The 19,754-nt window shown below is 31.2% G+C and overlaps 2 protein-coding genes, 1 long non-coding RNA gene and 1 pseudogene across 3 annotated transcripts; 2 read left to right on the top strand and 2 right to left on the bottom strand.

Annotated features, from left to right (window-relative positions):
- LOC112715060 (protein Iojap-related, mitochondrial) lies at positions 1–10,124 on the top strand. The gene is made up of 5 exons (XM_072204571.1): positions 1–355; positions 7,853–8,183; positions 8,488–8,575; positions 8,899–8,999; positions 9,677–10,124. The coding sequence occupies exons 2-5, from the start codon at positions 7,905–7,907 to the stop codon at positions 9,752–9,754; spliced, it is 546 nt and encodes a 181-aa protein (XP_072060672.1). The 5' UTR covers positions 1–355; positions 7,853–7,904; the 3' UTR covers positions 9,755–10,124.
- On the top strand, positions 780–2,196 carry LOC140175805 (uncharacterized). Its single transcript, XR_011866422.1, has 3 exons — positions 780–871; positions 970–1,026; positions 2,061–2,196. It is a non-coding gene; the product is annotated as an uncharacterized lncRNA (long non-coding RNA).
- Positions 10,125–11,649: 1,525 nt separating the features above from the next.
- On the bottom strand, positions 11,650–14,994 carry LOC112715058 (glyceraldehyde-3-phosphate dehydrogenase GAPC2, cytosolic). The gene is made up of 12 exons (XM_025766801.3): positions 14,859–14,994; positions 14,730–14,759; positions 14,542–14,642; positions 14,344–14,459; positions 14,028–14,127; positions 13,452–13,598; positions 13,301–13,361; positions 12,898–12,995; positions 12,432–12,574; positions 12,237–12,320; positions 12,064–12,153; positions 11,650–11,949 (listed from the first exon to the last, which is right to left on the bottom strand). Exons 1-12 carry the CDS (start codon positions 14,860–14,862, stop codon positions 11,904–11,906), a joined length of 1,020 nt encoding a protein of 339 aa, XP_025622586.1. The 5' UTR covers positions 14,863–14,994; the 3' UTR covers positions 11,650–11,903.
- Positions 14,995–15,851: 857 nt separating this feature from the next.
- LOC112717272 (uncharacterized) lies at positions 15,852–16,350 on the bottom strand (annotated as a pseudogene).
- Between the last annotated feature and the right edge of the window lie 3,404 nt (positions 16,351–19,754).

A 19,754-nucleotide genomic window follows, 5' to 3' on the forward strand; every position in this document is an offset into this window, starting at 1 on the left:
CCCATCCGCCAAAGGAAGTCGTTTTGGATTTAAGGAAAAAAAAAAAAAAAACCCTAAGCCTAATCTTCGAAGAAGCCTGCCAACATACACTCACACTCACAGCACAGAGGCAGAGCTTTCCTCAACCTTCTCTGTCAGCGCGTCTCGCGGGCCTTCATCTCGTCGCCGCCGCTCGCGGGCCTCCATCTCGTCGTCGCCGCTCGCCGGCCTCTCTGCGTCACCGCGCCGTCTCGTTGCTCGCCCTCACTGGTCGCTGCTGCCTCCATCTCTACTCGCCCTCTGCCCTATTCTCTTGTCTCCTCTGCCTCCCTCTTCTCTTCTCTGGCTCGGTTCTCTCCCGCTGCGTGCGGCTAAGGTGAGTTTTCTTAGTTTTTTTAAGTTATTCAATCATTATTGTTTAATGTTTTGGGTGATTGTTGCTGCTGATCCTGTTTTCATTAGCTGCCATGGTTGATTTTTTGCTGTTTTTTTTCTCTAATTGTTGCTCGTTTTTTTTTCTGATTGTTGCTGTTTTTCGTTATTGTTGCTGTTTAGCGTTGGTTGATGCTTGCTGTTTTTTTTTTCCTGATTGATGCTTGCTGTTTAGATGATTTGAATCTGCTGATACTATGTTAGATGATAGGCTCTGTCAATTAATTAGGTGATGTACTAATGTGATACTATGGTTAGATGATTTTTTTTTTTTTTTTTTTGCTTTTAAGATGGTTTAATCAAATACACTAATGTGAAGACATGTATTTAAATTTTAAATTTTAATTTTAAGTTTTTGACTATTTTATATTTTTAACCTGTTCAACCATTGAACCTGAGACCCAGTAACCAGCAGCCTGACCGATTCGATGGGTGGGTTCTGACAACTATGCTTAACTCAGTAATCCCCAAAACTCCGAACCTCCATTCTCTTTTCCGTTCTCCATTCACCCCTCTTCTTACTTCTCTATTTACCTTCCTTCCTTCCTCGATTCACAGCTTCAGTCTTGTCCCTTGCTTCCTCTGTGTCCTTCTTCCGATGTTATCTCAGTTCGGGTAGGTCCTCTCATGCCTGGTTCTCCTTTTAGCTCTCAGTTTTATATTATTTTTTGTCATACCCTGTTGAACATGAAACGAATCTACCAGTGGATTTTGCCATTTTGATTATCTCCGGTAGAAAAATTTTACTTTTGGTAAATGGTTTTTGATTGGTGAGCTGGTTCTGAAATTTGATATGAGATATTATATAGTATCTGAAGTTAGATTGAGGATGTGACAGACTTGGATGATGTTTGTAGTAACTATGAGTTTGGGTTGGGGAATTTTTTTTGTTCTCTTCTTACATACTTTTAATTTTTTCCCCTTAAGTAGTCACACTAAACCTTTTGGTTCAGTTATTATTGTCTATTGTGCATGGATTTTGAGTGAAAAGCTTTGTTGTATATGATGATTGATGAAGAAGCTTCCCTTTCCATCCACAATTACTTGTTCTATTAGGAATACACAAGCTCGATTACATTCCAGCACTTCCTTTTTATTTTTTCCCTCTGATTACTCCAATTCAAATCAATTTGCACTTTTTAAAACTTGAATAATTTAAAATCCTATGTGTGTAGAGCAGTGTCAATATTGGGAAATAGATTTTATATATAATAGATTTTGATATGTCAAAGTAGTCGAGTTAGCTGTGTTAGCTTTCAGGGAAGTTTGAAGCTAGAGCCGTAGAGGCACTTAAAAGGATATCTAGTTCTAAAAGACATGCAAACTTTTAACCAATTAAAAGGAAACTCTGGTTTTGTTAGAGATCTGTTGTCATGAAAATGAAATTGGAGTTTCGTAATTTAATTGATTTCTAGTGTTTTCTGGGAAAATATAATGTTGTAGTGCAATTTATATTGTAGAGCACTTTGATTTGGTTTCCGTTAAAACATATAATTTGATGAATAATTGAGCATATAATCCTATAATTAAAATTTAGAATATAATGTGTTATTAATAAGGGGTAAAATTGTTGAAGCAAAAAAAAAAAAAAAAAAATAATCATTAAAGGTTCATTCTAAATCATGGAATTCAATTCAATGGTCTCGCAGGCCCACATATAGACATTCCAAACACCCTATCAGTGTGCCTGTACCCTGTACAATGTGGGCAGCCCTACAAGCTCGAGCATCGGTTTCGTCGTGGTGGCTTTCTTCACGGCAATGGAAGCTAGCATTTTCGTCTTCCTCTTCTGCCGTTGATGCCGTTGGAAAATGCACCCTTGATCTTCATTTCTTAAAAATCTAATCTACAAAGACACTGATGGAAAATGTGAAAAAATATGAATAAATAATAATAAATATTTATATCTTATCCAACCTACTATGCATATATATGTTTAGCTATTATTGGTCTTATTTAATTTTATGGCTACTTGCAGTTTCCATGTATCATATGGCTTAAGCTCAAGAAACCTAAAAAATATGGCTTGTCCTGGACGATTAATTGGATAAATTTATTTGTATTTGATTATTAATAAGTTCATCTTCAATTTGAAAAATTATTCGTAAAGACACTAGCTAATTTTGTTCTTTTATCATTAAATTTTAGATATGCATTATTAGCTAGTGTCTTTACGAGTAATTTTTCAAAAATTGAAGATGAATTTATTAATAATCAAATACAAATAAATTTATCCAATTAATCGTCCACGACAAGCCATATTTTTTAGGTTTCTTGAACTTAAGCCATATGATGCATGGAAGCTGCAAGTAGCCATAAAATTAAATAAGACAAAAATAGCTAAACATGTATATGTATAGTAGGCTGGATAAGATATAAATATTTATTATTATTTATTCATATTTTTTCACATTTTTCATCAGTGTCTTTGTAGATTAGATTTTTAAGAAATGAAGAACAAATTTTATTTTTTCTAGAATTCTTTTTTTATCTTTTTTCAAAATTATATTTCACAAATACTTTTAAAATACAACCATATTACATATATATATAGAAAATTAGTTATCCGTACAAAATATATATTAAAAGAATAAATATAAATTAAAAATAAATTAAATAATACATATATTTAATAAATAAAAAAATTATTGACTGATTTTTTATATGTATTTAACATTTTTATTTAAAATATCAAATAATAATAACATGTACTACTTACATAGTAAGAGGTGGGAGCAAATGTGAATCCACTCAGAAATTCAAGAAGAGACCCAAAAAATGGGACACAAATTCCTATGAACATTGTAATTCCTACACAATATAGAATTAGAAAAATTGGAGTTTTGTTGTTAGAAGCCATTCCAAATCAAGTGATAAATGAATAACATACTAACATATAGAAAGCGAGTTGTGAATCGCAGGGTAGTAGAAGGTGAGAAATTCAACCTGTGTAACTAGGAAGGTTTCAATCATATCAAACACAGGCATTGTGGCTTGGATTTCAAGGACCACATTGTGGCCTGCGTATGCAAAAGCCACATCTCCCAATGCAAAAAAAAAAATTAAAGACACCATCGCTCCTGCTTTTTATTTTTACAATATAGTTTATGTTTTTGGAAATCTCTTTTTTGATAGACGCAGTCCAAGCGATTGTTGAATAACTGCTCCAAAAGCATATTAATCCAACATTAAGTGAAATTATGATAACATTTACAGTATTGACTGAATACCTTAGATACAGGTAAATTCTTTTTAGTAAAAAAAAAAAATCAAATTATTAAATATTTTATATGTTGTGGCAAAATTTATACTTACCTGAGAGACATGACGGCTGCACCAACAGAGATAGCGGAAATAGAGTTAAAGTTAGGAATTTGTGCAAGCACTAAGTTGACAGAAACAAACACTATGATCCAATAAGTGGTTCTGATTTGCTTGCAACTAAGGCAAAAAGTTTCATGAACCTTTTTTTAAAGACTTGCTTTCAGTCACCATATATACAATACATGTACCAATTTCAACAAGCAGTTGTTAAAGAACTACAATCCATAGACCAAGTTTTTTTCCAAAGGCTTCTTGTCCCAATTCATGATATCCGTCATTTCTTTTCTCCCCAGGTACTATTTTGTACATCTCAACCGTTTGCCATAGCGTGTATAGTGTGATTATCCATGACAGGATCATTAATGTAATACCAGCACCCTTGTTTTTTTTTTATATTAAAAAACAAATCTCGATCAATTTCATTTCAAATGAATAACATAACAACAAAATTATAGATATATATAATAATTGGCGAAAACTTTTTAGTATTCAAATAAATTAAACAATATTCTTATCTTTATCTTCTTCAATTCAATGCATATGAATCGTCATGTTGGAAAACAGGAAGCTAAATATCCAGAGGCCAGAGTGACTTTAAAACAATGGATTAAGTAAGATATTTTAATATAAAATAATAAAATTTGACCAAAATTCTAAAAACTTGTTTGTTTACGTTTTTATCTTTTATTCTCGCTTTATTTTTAATGTTTTTTGTATTCATGATTTTAGGAGAGAAAAAAAGAAAAAATAACAAAAAGATTATTTTTTTATTTTTTTTATAAATTCTAAAAACAAAAATATTAAAAAATAAAAAATCTAAAAATAAACAATCATCTACAAGTCATCCATATTATGTCAACCACAGTAATTAATCCATTTTAGTGATAAGAAAACATATCATATATATAATAATAACTTGTGAACTTGTGAAGATAAGTAGCATAATTAGAACTTGAAGAAGAAACACAACTAGTATTACTACCAACCCATATGTGACATGGTATAAGGAAGGCTAAGAATTTCAGCACCAACCATGGCGGTAAAATTGTGAAAAGCAAAATACTACCATTTCGCATTTTTTGAGAAGTTATGGAAAGTCAACCATTAAATTTTTTTTGCTTTGAACCTCTTGTTGTTATTAACCACACATAATAAGTAAGTGGTGATAGTTTGGCATCTGCAGCTATAACAACAACAACAATAAGAAATTCAAAGCAAAAAAACGGCTTCTCATAACTTTCAAGAAAGTTTTTGCCTGTGCTTTTATGGCTACACACTTAGGTACATGTATGTATGTTCCTTTCTCATTCAGAAAAAGAAAATCATCTTAACTCTATCTTATTCGTTCTTAAAACATATTTATAGAGGCAGATTGGGTTGTTATGGTTTTTAAGAAAGGGGAGGGGTTTATTTATATAGTGGATTTGGTGAGTATGTAATTACCTTAATGCCCCTATCAATTCCCAACTTTCAGTTACACGTCTTTCTTGTTTTCATGATTTTCCTCCTATAAAATTGGTTATTTTTTAAAATTTAACTTAGGTGGTTCACTACATACTCATGATGTGTGTAGTCTTGAAGTTACCCACATTACATCTATATAAGTAAAACAATTTAATTTTAAAAAATAACCACACAAGTAAAATAACTTAAATTTAAAAAATAATAATTTAAGAAAATAATAATTTATAATTTATAAATAAAAATAATAACTTAAGCAAATAACTTAAAATTTTAAAAATAATAACCTAAATAAATAATTTTAAATTTTAAAAAATAACTATCTAAGTAAAACAACTTAAAATAAAAAAAACAACTTAAATAAAACAATCTAATTTAAAATTAAAAAAATAACAACTTAAATAAATAATAATTTATAATTTATAAATAAAATTCTAAAAATTTCTAACAACGACGTCTAAGCAAATAAACTAATACACTCAACATATGAGCGCAACATTAGTGTAAGAACTTCTTATTTGTATTACTATAAAGATAAAGATAAAATTACTATAAAGATAAAAATAAAAATTATACTATTTTTTTATTTTTTTTGGTCAGTGAATTGAACAACCTCCAACTTTAAATACCCAAATAGATTGGACAACTTCCAATTTTAAGTACACAATACACCTACACACTTCTCACATATTTATCACATTTTTCTCCTCAAATGCATCATCTAAAATTTAAAATCTAGATCGTAGTGGTGGAGACTAGAGGAGTAGAGGGAGTGAAATATCACCCGAACTAAGGCTCTTCGGCTTCTTTTTTAGTTTTTTAACCCCTCCGCCAAAGGAAGTCGTTTTGGATTTAAGGGAAAAAAAAAAAAAAAGGCCCTAAGCCTAATCTTCGAAGAAGCCCCCCAACATACTCTCTCACACTCACAGCAGAGGCAGAGCTTTCCTCAACCTTCTCTATCAGCGCGTCTCGCCGGCCTCCATCTCGTCGCCGCCGCTCGCCAGCCCCTCTGCGTCACCGCTCCATCTCCTCGCTGCTGCCTCCATCTCTACTCGCCCTCTGCCCTATTCTCTTGTCTCCTCTGCCTCCCTCTTCTCTTCCCTGGCTCGGTTCTCTCCCTCTACGTGCGGCTAAGGTGAGTTTTTTTAATATTTTTTAGTTAGTCAATCATTATTGCTTAATGTTTTGGGTGATTGTTGCTGCTGATCCTGGTTTAATGTAGCTCCCATGGTTGATTTTTTGCTGTTTTTTCCCTCTAATTGTTGCTCGTTTTTTTTTTTCTGATTGTTGCTGTTTTTTGTTATTGTTGCTGTTTAGCGTTAGTTGATGCTTGCTGTTTAGGTTGATTGATGCTTACTGTTGCTGTTTTTTTTTGTGATTGCTGGTTTTTCTCTGATTGATGCTTGCTGTTTAGATGATTTGAATCTGCTGATGCTATGGTTAGATGATAGGCTCTGTCAATCAATTAGGTGATGTACTAATTGATACTATGGTTATATGATTTTTTTTTTTTTTTTTGCTTTTAAGATGGTTTAATCAAATACACTAATATGAAGACATGTATGTAAATTTTAAATTTTAATTTTAAGTTTTTGACTATTTTATATTTTTATTTAAATAAGATTGGGTCAACCTGTTACCTGATCAACCAGTGAACCTGAGACCCATTAACTAGCAGCCTGACCGATTAGATGGGTGCGTTCTGACAACTATGCTTAACCCAGTAATCCCCAAAACTTTGCTTCAATGACCATGAAAAATTTTACTTTTGGTAAATGGTTTTTGATTAGTGAGCTGGTTCTGATATTTGATATGAGACATTATATAGTATCTGAAATTAGATTGAGGATGTGACAGACTTGGATGATGTTGTAGTAACTATGAGTTTGGGTTGGGTAATTTTTTTTTTGTTCTCTTCTTACATACATATAATTTTTTTCCCCTTAAGTAGTCACACTAAACCTTTTGGTTCAGTTATTATTGTCTATTGTGAATGGATTTTGAGTGAAAAGCTTTGTTGTATATGATGATTGATGAAGAAGCTTCCCTTTCCATCCACAATTACTTGTTCTATTAGGAATACACAAGCTCGATTACATTCCAACACTTCCTTTTTATTTTTTCCCTCTGATTTCTCCAATTCAAATCAATTTGCACTTTTTAAAACTTGAATAATTTAAAATCCTATGTGTGTAGAGCAGTGTCAATATTGGGAAATAGATTTTATATATAATAGATTTTGATATGTCAAAGTAGTCGAGTTAGCTGTGTTAGCTTTCAGGGAAGTTTGAAGTTAGAGCCGTAGAGGCACTTAGAAGGCATATCTAGTTCTAAAAGACATGCAAACTTTTAACTAATTAAAAGGAAGCTCTGATTTTTTAGAGATCTGTTGTCATGAAAATGAAATTGGAGTTTCGTTATTTAATTGATTTCTAGTGTTTTCTGGGGAAATATAATGTTGTAGTGCAATTTATATTGTAGAGCACTTTGATTTGGTTTCCGTTAAAACATATAATTTGATGAATAATTGAGCATATAATCCTATAATTAGAAATTTAGAAGTGTTATTAATAAGGGGTAAAATTGTTGAAGCAAAAAAAAAAGAATCATTAAAGGTTCATTCTAAATCATGGAATTCAATTCAATGGTCTCGCAGGCCCACATATAGACATTCCAAACACCCTATCAGTGTGCCTGTACCCTGTACAATGTGGGCAGCCCTACAAGCTCGAGCATCGGTTTCGTCGTGGTGGCTTTCTTCACGTCAATGGAAGCTAGCATTTTCGTCTTCCTCTTCTGCCGTTGATGCCGTTGGAAAATGCACCCTTGATCTTCACGAGATTGAGAAGGTTCTAACGGATGTTAAAGCTGACGACGTTAAGGTTATACCATCTCCCAAGCACTGTGATTGGGCTGATTTCATGGTTCTAGCAACCGGCAGGTCCACGTGGCATGTCAAGAACATCGCTCAAGCTCTAATTTACAAGGTAGGTCTGCTCGTTCTTTTTTCACATCCCTATTTACTTTTCAATAGGTTGAAAAGTAAAAGGTTTTTGGTATTGAAACCTGAAAGTTTTGATACTTGAATTGGCCATTTTCATGGGTTTAATGCTGCCAAGTAAGAAACCAAACATGTCTATCATTTTGTAGTTTCTAGGCTTAGTTCTTGCTATGTTATGATTTATGAATAAAACTGCTGATGCATTTTTTTGCCTTGTATTATTTTTTAAAGAAATTCGAAATTTGTTTATTTATTTATTTATTCATTTTGTTCGTTTTTGTTATAAGCAGGCTAAGCAGAAGCAAAAAGGTGCAGACCGAATGATGCTACCTAGTGTGGAAGGTCAAGCAGGAGGAAAGTGGATTGTAATTGACTCTGGTACTTATTTATTATTATTATATTTGTTTCTTTTCCATCATTCTTTGTTTCTTTTCAAATTTTCTTGTCAAATTTAGAAATGCAACAAACCGAGGTGAAATCTAAGTCTGCATACAGGTAGTGATATTCAGAATGACATGCAACACTCAAAGTACATTACCATATTGGTTAAGAAAAAGAAATGTGCTTTTATCTTGCATAGTGTTTTCTATTTTTAATTTTTATCTTTGCCTTTTTAACTTTTGTTATAAAAGTAAATGTCAATTTATTTGTTGGGTTTTCTTATTCTAAACATTTTTTTTTTCTTTTCCTTTGGGATTTAGGTAAAGTGATAGTTCATGCACTTGATGAAAAGGCTAGAGCTTACTACAATTTGGAAGGACTTTGGACAAGCCCAGAGAGATTGCGAAACGAACCTATTGAGGTAACTTTGTGTCTAGCTTTGAATTGTTTTGAGGAAAAAAAAATTGGAATTAGCTTTCATTTGCAGTATCAGTAAGTTAATAATTCCATATATTTGAAGTTTCTGAAACATTTTTTGAAGCAACTGATTTACATCTAAACTAAGCGATCTTCTGTTTATTATTTTATCAATTGGATATCTACATAAATCTTGAGAATCATGAACTAATCAATATGCAACTCCCATCGATAAAGTTTGTGACATGGAAGTTTTCACTTGTGAAATTTGGCCTTGTGTGTTGGCTGTGACTAGTGAGTCAAATTCGGAAACCATTATCTGAGAATGCACAATTTTAATATAGCTTCTACTTCTTTGGTTGGCATTTGGTAAGGACATCTTCACTTTGATTCAACACTTAGATTTGTATGATGATAGCCAGTCGCGAGTCACATTTTGGGGGTAACGAGTACAATTCATTCCGAGAACGACACTTCAAAATTTAGCCCTTTAGCATAGGAGTTCTTAGAGTACAAGTAATATGAACACATTCAAAACAAAGATAGAGAGCCTAAATCCTTTATTTCAAAGTGACCTTCTGGATCAATTAATCTTAGGAATTACATTTTTTATTTTGTTGCCTCAAGGTTAACTAAGTACCATGGCTGAATGTGATGATCTTCATTTTCTTGTGGTCTTAGGATTTACATTTACAAAATGCTTTGGTGAAGATTCGCCGGAAAAATAACTCGAAGAAACCTGCACAAAGGAATGCTTAATCTTAAGATGCAAGGGTGCTCCAAATAACACATCTCTATTTCTTGTTTAAGGCTTCACATTAGATGTAACATGTAAGCGACAATCTTCGAATTTGTAACATGTTGCTCTATTTGCTTGTGTGTCAAGTACTGCACACCAATCTTAAGCTTTCATGTTAACCAAAGTTAAAAGGTCACAAGTGTTATGCGGAAGGCACATAACTTCAGTTTAGTGTATTACCAGATTGGTGCAACCCTTGCAGTCATATTCATGCGAATTACAGTTGCACCAAATGTTACAACACAAAGGGACTTTAATCCTATTTGCTTAATCATCATGGGATAAATGAAATTCCTGTCAAATAGTAATAATAATATTTTTATATACAAAGGTATTTCTAGTGCCAATGTCCCTAATTTTTATTTTTATTATTTTAAAGACTAGAATTTAAGATCATGTTAAAAGATAAAAGATAAAGACTTGTTATCTTAATTACTCATATAATTGTCATGAAACTTTAATAATTATAAACATAAAAATAGCCCTAAAATAAAGTTTTGATAAAATAAATATTACTTTTATCACAAATGTTTTGGGTAAATATTTGTTATTTTTAATATTTTGCCTTATTTGTATTTGAGATATTTTAAAAGTGACTAAATATTACTTCATAGATAATTCAATAAAAATGTGACGTTCACGGTATATGTTATTATTTTTATTAGTAATTTTTTATTAACAAAAATATTATATTAAGTTATATTTGAAATAGTTAAGACAAATAAAATGGAAAAAAATCAAAGAGAAAAAGATATATTGATATTTACCTTAAATGATAACAATGACACGTTGGCCATGAAATTCAACTAAAAAAATTAGTTGAAAAGGAACTCTCTTTAAAATTTGTGGAGGTGATTCCAAATTCTAATATAAGGTTGTATTTTTTCTTAATTTCTCCATATAATTTTATCCTTTTACTATATATTAAAAAAAAAAGGAAAAGAGTACGAAGGACCGCTTTTTATTTTTAATATGACGATGAGATAGATGCAATGCGTAAAATAAGAGTTTGAACGTGTAATACATATGTATAGAATTAATAACAGTTTCTACATAAATGGTTAAATCAAATCATGAATCACAATTTGAGTGAAAAGAGAGACGAAAAAAAGAGAAGTCAGAGATTTCAAAATAAATCGTTACTCTTATTTTCATTGAGTAAAAAATTATCCTTTGTCACTAACTCAAATCGTTAATGATAATTTATTTTGACATTAATCCATTCCTATCAGTGTATTACATTAAATTTATATAATATTGTCGTATTACATCCTTTATTTTACCATATCTAAAAAAATGAGCACAACCGCACAATATCATAATTGGTTCATATTTTCATATGCTTATGTTTAGATCTAGCTGATGGGATCATCATCATGTGCCACCACGATCCTTAAATCTGAATGGAAAAATCAAAATAAATTGTTTAAAAAGTAACTTGTTTTTGTCGGTTCAAAATATATTTAGTTCTCTTGTTCATCTCTATAAGTTAATTAAATTTTTAAAAGTAATCATTCAAATTGGGCAACTAACAATTTGAATGTGACGCGTCAACAAACCAGCTTCTAACTAATGCCGCCTTAATAAAATCCTTTACAACTCAACAATATCAATTATTTTTACTATTAAAATTATAAACAACTTTATGTTCCAATTCTCCAAATTCCTTCATATTAATTATATTGTATTATATTATATGTGCCTAATGGTTGTCTGGCAGAATATTCTGACAATATTCGCAAATAAAAAATAAAATAAAAGAAAGGCAGTGATTGAGATCAAACTTTAATATAGTTAGTAGACAACTAATAAAATATAAACAATGGGCAAATAAAAAAGGGTTGCAAAAAGAACATAGTAAACAAACTTTAGGGCACATTGAAATATTATGATAATGAAGTAACATAGTTACATCCATCTCTTAAAACAAGAGGAAGAAAAAGCCTATGATAATGTCCCTCTTACTAACTAGACCCAAATACTAAAGGCCGAAATTGTATTTAAGTGACACAACAGCACTCAAATATTAACACAAAAGTGTTTTTTTATTTATTTCCGGAATCACAGAAAGAAAAAATTTAGAAAATGTTGCAATCAATGCTTTAAACTTCAAGCCACGGATGCAATGTGCACGATTAAGTCAATCACACGGGAGCTGCAAAAAATAAATAAATAAATAAAAGAAAAAGAATGTGGTTAAACAAAGAAGAATCAAAGATAAAAACATCTTCATATATTCTAGAAGAAGGTGATGGTGTAGTGAAATTACCTGTAACCCCATTCGTTGTCATACCAAGAGACAAGCTTCACAAAGTTCTCATTCAAAGCAATTCCAGCCTTAGCATCAAATATGCTTGACCTGAATTAAATCACAACAATACATTTAGTTATTTATTTTTTTGGGAATTAAAATAAATGGTATTTTATACACAAATGATTTACCTGCTGTCACCAAGAAAGTCAGTGGACACAACATCATCTTCGGTGTAACCCAAAATACCCTTCAATTTTCCTTCTGATTCCTCCCTGATTTTTTACATTTCCACATAAAAAAAAATTGAGGTTAGGTTTTGGACCAAAAATATAATATAATTTAATTTAGGTACATCAAAATGGAACTAGAAAAAAAAAACCTACTTGATAGCATTCTTGATCTCAGCATAGGTTGCCTTCTTCTCTAGCCTGACCGTGAGATCAACAACTGAGACATCCACAGTAGGAACTCTGAAGGACATTCCGGTCAATTTACCATTCAGTGATGGAAGAACTTTTCCCACAGCCTGTTGTTTTTCACACAAATTCAAGTATTCATTCGTTAGACCAAGGCCTTGTTTAGATAAGTTTATAAGAAAAAGAACTTTTTTTTTAGTATTTTTTTAAATAAAAAATCTTTTTAAAAAAGACGTAAATTATAATTTTTTCAAAAAAATCTTTTTTAGTGTTTTTATTTTTATTAAAAATTTGTCAAACACATTAAAAAAAAATTATTTTTTTTTATCAACTTAATAATGCCCAAACAAACACAAAATTGAAAACCTAAATAATTACAAAATATATATTTTCAGCTTCCAATCAAAATGTGTATCGATTAACAAATTTGTACCTTGGCAGCACCAGTGCTGCTGGGAATTATGTTGAAGGAAGCAGCTCTTCCACCCCTCCAATCCTTGTTTGATGGACCATCAACGGTCTTCTGAGTAGCTGATTAATCATAAAAAAATAAAGGATAATTAATACAATAATCTTAATTTTAAATTCAAATTGAAAAATATACAAGTGAAAAATCTAATTTCCTAACAATTTTGAATAATTTATAATCTTCTAAAAATTTAGATAATTTAGTCCTTCAATCATACTATTTTTTAAAAGATGACACCGACTAATTTGTCCTTCTATTGTAAAAGATCATAAACCAATTTGTCAATTTGTTTTGTCCAAAGTACAAATTGTTAGGAACTAATTTGGATTCTTACTCTAATACTCTACAATATATGTAAATTGATAACCTGTAATGGCGTGGACAGTGGTCATAAGACCCTCAACAATTCCAAATCGGTCATTGATAACCTGTACAAGATTGAAATTAAGATAATTACACAAAAGCATAAGCATAAGAATATTTGAAATTAAGATTTAAGATCCATCAAATTCATTAACCTTGGCGAGGGGAGCAAGACAATTGGTAGTGCAGCTGGCGTTGGAAACAATGTTAAGTTCAGGTTTGTATTCATGCTCGTTAACACCAACAACAAACATTGGTGCGTCTTTACTTGGGGCTGAGATCACAACCTTCTTTGCACCACCCTATACTCATTACAATAATCAACAATTATTACTATTTAGTTAAGTATTTTCAAAAGGAACATCAAATTCATTGCATCACTTTGATGCACCCAACACTGACCGAACATGATACCACACAGGAAGGACATAACATATTTATAAAATATAAAATATTTTTTAGATTAATTATAATGATATTTTAGTATTTTATTAATATTAAAATATAAATTAATTTTTTACTTGTTTTTAATGTTTTTTTACTTATATAAAATATTTAAAATATTTTTTATTTTAATAATTAATAATATATATTATTTCTGAACTCATTTCAAAAATACATGTTAAGAATAGTGTGTTCGATATTTTTTTTTATCTTTATTAAGACATGATTAGACGCAGAACAAGATCGAAACCGAAAGATTGAGAATGAGAATGAGAATGGACACAAACCTTCAAGTGTGCCGCGGCTTTGTCCTTATCAGTGAACACACCGGTTGACTCAATAACATAGTCAGCACCAGCTTCACCCCATGGAATCTCCTCAGGGTTTCTAACATAACAAAATAAATGTTGGTAAATCGATTTATACTTAGTTTCAAAAGTTATTATAGCATTGGCCTAACTTCATACAATGAAATTGAAATATTGAGTTTAATTTTGATGTAACAAAAACACGAAACATGAATTTTATAATAATAATAATAATAATAATAATAATAATAATAATAATATCTTAAAAAAAAAGGAAGAAAAATGTTATAAATACCTGAATCCGAAAACGGTAACTGGGTTTTGACCAAAGAGAAGGGTGTTAGAGTCCTTGACCTTGATATCAAAATGCTTCCACTGGCCATGAACTGAGTCATATTTGAACATGTATGTCTGCCACCACAATCACATTCTCAGAAAAAGGAAATCTAATAGAACCATGCATATAATCAAATGATTATTTATTTATTGTTACCATGTAATCAGTGGAAATGAAAGGATCGTTTACTGCAACAAGCTCAACATCGTCCCTCTGAAGAGCAACTCTCGCAACCAAACGCCCAATCCTTCCAAATCCTACACACACAAATTCAAGATAATTAATTGGACTGGTTTTGCAAATTGATGAGCATTTACTAAAAACAAAAAGGAAAAACCAATTACCGTTGATTCCAATCTTAATCTTCTTAGATGCTGCACAAATAAATCAACAAGAAATGCAAAATATATTAGAAACCATGGATTTGATTTGGAACAGAGAATGAAAGAGTGATTGAATGAAAGTAAAAGTACCCATGAGGAGTGAAGAGTTGAGAAAATGGGTTTAAAAAAATTGTGATGGTGATTGTGATTGAGAAATGAGATTAGAGAGTGGTTTGGTGAGAAAAACAGGGGTTAAGGGGGGTGGCTATTTAAAAGGGTTTTGTGTCTCAAACTCTGAATTGAAGGGTGTCTCAGTCACGTGACTTTGGCTTGGAGAAAAAGAAAACTGAAAATCTGGCTTGGACCCGCCGAGCCGCCGGTTTGGGTTCGGTTGGCTTCCAGAAAGAAATAGCCCAGGGCACTGCTTTAGTGGTTTTCACCTCACCGCTGATTTAGTAGTCCATAGTTTTTTTTTAACCATTCGTGTTCCAGTTTTATTATGAAATATTTGATTCATTTAATTTCATTTTGTTTAAATTAACTAAATTTACAATTTGGAATATATTAATAATTTTAAGAATTATATGTTTTAAATCATATTATAATTTTTGTTTTGTATATTTAATTTACTGTTTTAATTTAAATAAAATCATCTAAAATAAAAATTAATAAAATAAAAATTTAATTATTATTAAATTAAAATAATAAGACAATATTTTATAATAACTATAAATTTAATAATAATTAATTTTTTATTTTATTATTTTACTATTTTTTTCCTTTTAAAGTTTTTAAATTATTCTAATTTTATATTAAATATCGATTCTCACTGCTTTGATTTCGCTGATATCCTTAATAATTATTTTTTGAGAAAAGGATAAATAGGTTTTTGATTTTTTGTCTCGTGGATATTTTTGTTCCTGACCATTTAAAAATACTTTTAAGTCCCCACCTCTTTAAAAGTTGAATGGATTAGTCCCTCTGTATAAATACTTTAATCAAACCCAACGAAAAAGTCTAACGTGACTCTCATTCTAATGACCTGGCGTTACAGATGCACACGTGGCATATAAGTGGAATGGTAGTTTTAAAAATTAGACAAATAAGTCCCCTCAAAATTGCGTCGTTTTGTATGGCAGCCATTTACATACATGGGTGGTGAGCTTGGCTCCTCTGGACATTTCCATGGCTTACATAGCTTCTCATGGTTAAATTGTCTTTAATTGGCCAATGTTATTGATTATCACCACCACAATTTGAATGCGATTTTCCTCTATCACCATTCATACTCTCAACCATCCAAAGAAAAAAAATAGTTCTTGCGAGGAAATTTAATATTCCCTTGATAAATCAGGCGAAATGATAGAAGGTTGCACCATAGGCAGAAGATAAAGAGCAAAAGTTGAATTGGCAATGTTGGAACTTCACAATGGTCCATTATCTCTATGATACAATTTTTACATAGGGCACATTTTTAAACAATGTTAAAAGATTTCTAGCATATTGGACATTCCAGCCCTTCTTCTCTCCCAACAATCGAATTCTAGTCATCAGAACATTCTGATGCAGAATGAGTTGACTTTGTAAAATTATTTTTCTATCGCACGCTTTCAGCAACACAGTTTAAAGTAAAGTTTCACATTCTCAATCACAATAGGTAAAATGACCAAGTATAACAGATTATTTAGACTTTAATAGAATTATTAGTGGTTAACTCTAAGCATTCAATTTGAAAAAGTCAAATAGAACAGAGTCACATAAATATAGCCAGGTAAAACTTAAAAAAATATTTTTAAGAAGAAAAAAAAACAAAAAAAATAAAATATTAACCACAATAACATCTTTCCTCAAAACTAAATGATGTTGTAAAAATAGAAAACCGAACATATATTAAAAGTACATATTATATACACATCTTGCTAAGCAATGATCATATGCAATACACCAATAATATTAATCTAATTCATGCATCTATTACACATCCTATTAACTATAGAAGATGCTCATAATACATGTCTTCCTCTCTTCGATTTTACTATAAATAATAAAATAAACATATAAAAAAAATCTTTTCTAATTCATTTTCAAGTAAGGGGTCATATTCTTCTATAGTGAAAGATCCTAGTGCATGTATTTATTTAGTACATCACAATAAGTATCATTCATATGTGCCACTCTGCCAATTGCCAAAACACCAACACTCCCTAACTTTTTCTTTGTGAATGATAGATCAACACACAGTTCATTATATGCTCACTCATTCATTTGATTAGTAACTTCTCTAAACATTATCATTAAAAAAGAGTTAAATATTATAATTTGCATTTATTTTTTCCTAAATACAAGATAGAATGGTTCAATTTTTTTTTATATTTGATCACAAAGATAACAATTAAATAAGATGATGGCCTACGAATTTAATACTTGTAGCATTGTGCTTAAATAACTCCATCATGATTGAATGAAAACTTTTAGCATAATCAGGATTTAATTAAGACTACTTAAAATCGTACCTTAATCCTACATACATAACAATCAAGGGAACAAAGGAACTCAATCAAATTGTCTCAGAAAAGCATCAAGAAAAGGTAAAAAAGTTTCAAATAGTACGAGTACCTAATTACGCACAGATTATTCACTATTCAAGCCTGGAATATGATTATGGAGCTTGTTCAAATAAAGAACATCAAATTGATGGAAGAAAACTAAAAATAGCTCAATTAATCAATCTAATTAACAACTAGAAATGTGAATAAATATGTTTGATAAGCATTCACATATGAATGGACTCAACTCTCGAACATAACTAGTAGCCATAGTAGCGTCAAAATTAATCACCACTTAACTGGCGATCCACACCAAAAGATGGAGGGTATTGGCGGAAAAGGAAGGGAAGAGAGCAATAACGTTTCATATATCAGCTAGTAAGAAGGGATGAAAGTGTATGTAAAGGGCTATCATAGTTTTGAGGGGGAGGGACTTATTTGTCCAGTTTTTAAAATTACTTTTCCACTTATACGCCACGTGTGCACCTGTAACGCCAGGTCATCAGAACGGGAGTCATGCCAGACTTTTTTGTTGGATTTGACGGAGGTATTTGCACGGAGGGACTAATCCGTCTAACTTTTAAGGAGGTGAGGGACTTAAAAGTATTTTCAAATAGTTAGAGACAAAAATGTTTGTAAGGCAAAAGGTTAGGAACCTATTTGTCTTTTTCTCTTATTGAGAAAACCAAAATATTTAACATCCAAATGAATCTCACGGCGTTACCAAATAATTTGCGATATGTAGGTAATTGTTACATGGTTTAAAGACTTTATTCAAAAATAAATATTTCTGTATAATTTACTTTTATATTAATATATAAATATATAATAATTTTTTTCATAATGGAATTTTAGTAATATTTTTTTTATCACGTTATGGACTAGAGAAAGCTGTCGAAACCGAGAGAAAACCTGTTCGAACTCATTTTTTCATCTCCGAGTCAAAACCACCACCTTGTTTTGGGTCGACTCATCATCTAGGTTGAATACTTCTTAATTTCTATGCTTCCAAATTCACCAACATTCAAAAGATAAGTTTTTTTTTTCAGAACAACAATCTTTATCCGTTAAAACATATCCCCTCTGAGTTGCAGAATAGAAAGATATCCATAACAGTCTACTTAAGAGTGATCGGAACACAAGTATCAACCACCATTTTCGAAAGAGTTGGGTCATGAATTTAGAAAAATTCTTGATCCTCTGTCCCATTAGACTCAATGCCACCTCTTGACTTAGCTTTAACCACAACTACCCAACTAGACTTGCATAACTCCAGAAAAGGCAAATAGTATATCTCTCGTGCATTTTGAGGTAGAATAAAAAGATTGTAGTGCTTATATTTTCTGGTCACATTTACTTCAGTAATATTGTAGTCCTTGTGCTTTCGCGTTCCTTGTCGCAAACTTGGATCATACCATTGATATTTAAACACAAACACCTTGTATCTCACTTGGTTACCCTCCCAATTCATTTCTTCTATGTTTGGTTCTCTAACCACATGGACGTCGTCAATCGACCCCCATCCATATTGAAATTTGAGGCAGACTGGTTAACTCCCTGCTCATCCACTTCTTCGTGTTTCGTCCACATACAATACCCATCCTTAAACCCATTATGGTAGACGTGAAGTATTATATTCAAGGTTCTAACCACTTAGTCAGTCGACACTTATAGCATGGACACCTAGATACACTTTGAGACATAAACATTTTCATGTTGAAGACAAACACAACAAACGGGTCAACCCCCGCAAATAATTCAGGTTTTAAAACCCTTGACCATTGTTGTCCCTATCATACTTCTACAAATTATGACTTGGAATCATCTTCCAACAAACACCCTAGAATTTTTCTAACAACACAACTTATTAAAATTTTTAGAAAATTCGACAGAGGTGTCTCTTATAATTAGAGTCTCCAACCAAATTCGATTATCATTTTTTCTCAAACCAAACATGTTTTAAGGAATAAAAATGAAATTTTGGTAGAAATTTCTCTTAATTCAGAGACATCTACCAAATAAATTTAACAATTTTCACAGAGAAAACAATTATAGGCATAAATCAGAACAAACGCGAATTCAATAATACATCAAATCTGACCGTTTTAGTGCACAACCCCTTGTAACTTTACAATTTTCCAGCAAACAAGGGTTTTGAGAAGGCGCCTATACGCGACCTTCTCCCACTTCCGTCTTAAAACGCTATCTTAGAAAAAGTAAGTCTGGCATAAAACTTAAACAATTGATTATATTTAGAGATATAAAACCTACCTAAAACACGAATGCACAGAATACGGAAGAAGCGAACTCCAATTGATCTAAGAGAAGTAGTACCGTCCTAATAAAAAAGAAAACTTATTAAATTCACAAGGTGAAACTAATTCAACAAACTAAACAAAGTCTTCCAACATCTCGAGTACTATTAATCTCACCCTACTTAACTCACTTTAACTTAATTTAATTTCTATTTATATTAAATTAACATAAAAAATCCTAATCA

The sequence above is a fragment of the Arachis hypogaea genome, chromosome 10 (assembly GCF_003086295.3).
Source record: "Arachis hypogaea cultivar Tifrunner chromosome 10, arahy.Tifrunner.gnm2.J5K5, whole genome shotgun sequence".
NCBI classification, from domain to species: domain Eukaryota; kingdom Viridiplantae; phylum Streptophyta; class Magnoliopsida; order Fabales; family Fabaceae; genus Arachis; species Arachis hypogaea.

Coding starts and splice junctions, on each gene's coding strand:
- LOC112715058 (XM_025766801.3), bottom strand. Junction 14,460..14,541: donor TCATTTCCACTGATTACATG/GTAACAATAAAT, acceptor TTGTGGTGGCAG/ACATACATGTTCAAATATGA. Junction 12,321..12,431: donor GAGATCAAGAATGCTATCAA/GTAGGTTTTTTT, acceptor GTAAAAAATCAG/GGAGGAATCAGAAGGAAAAT.
- LOC112715060 (XM_072204571.1), top strand. CDS start 7,905: ATGTGGGCAGCCCTACAAGCTCGAGCATCGGTTTCGTCGTGGTGGCTT. Junction 8,184..8,487: donor CTCAAGCTCTAATTTACAAG/GTAGGTCTGCTC, acceptor TGTTATAAGCAG/GCTAAGCAGAAGCAAAAAGG. Junction 9,000..9,676: donor TGCGAAACGAACCTATTGAG/GTAACTTTGTGT, acceptor TTGTGGTCTTAG/GATTTACATTTACAAAATGC.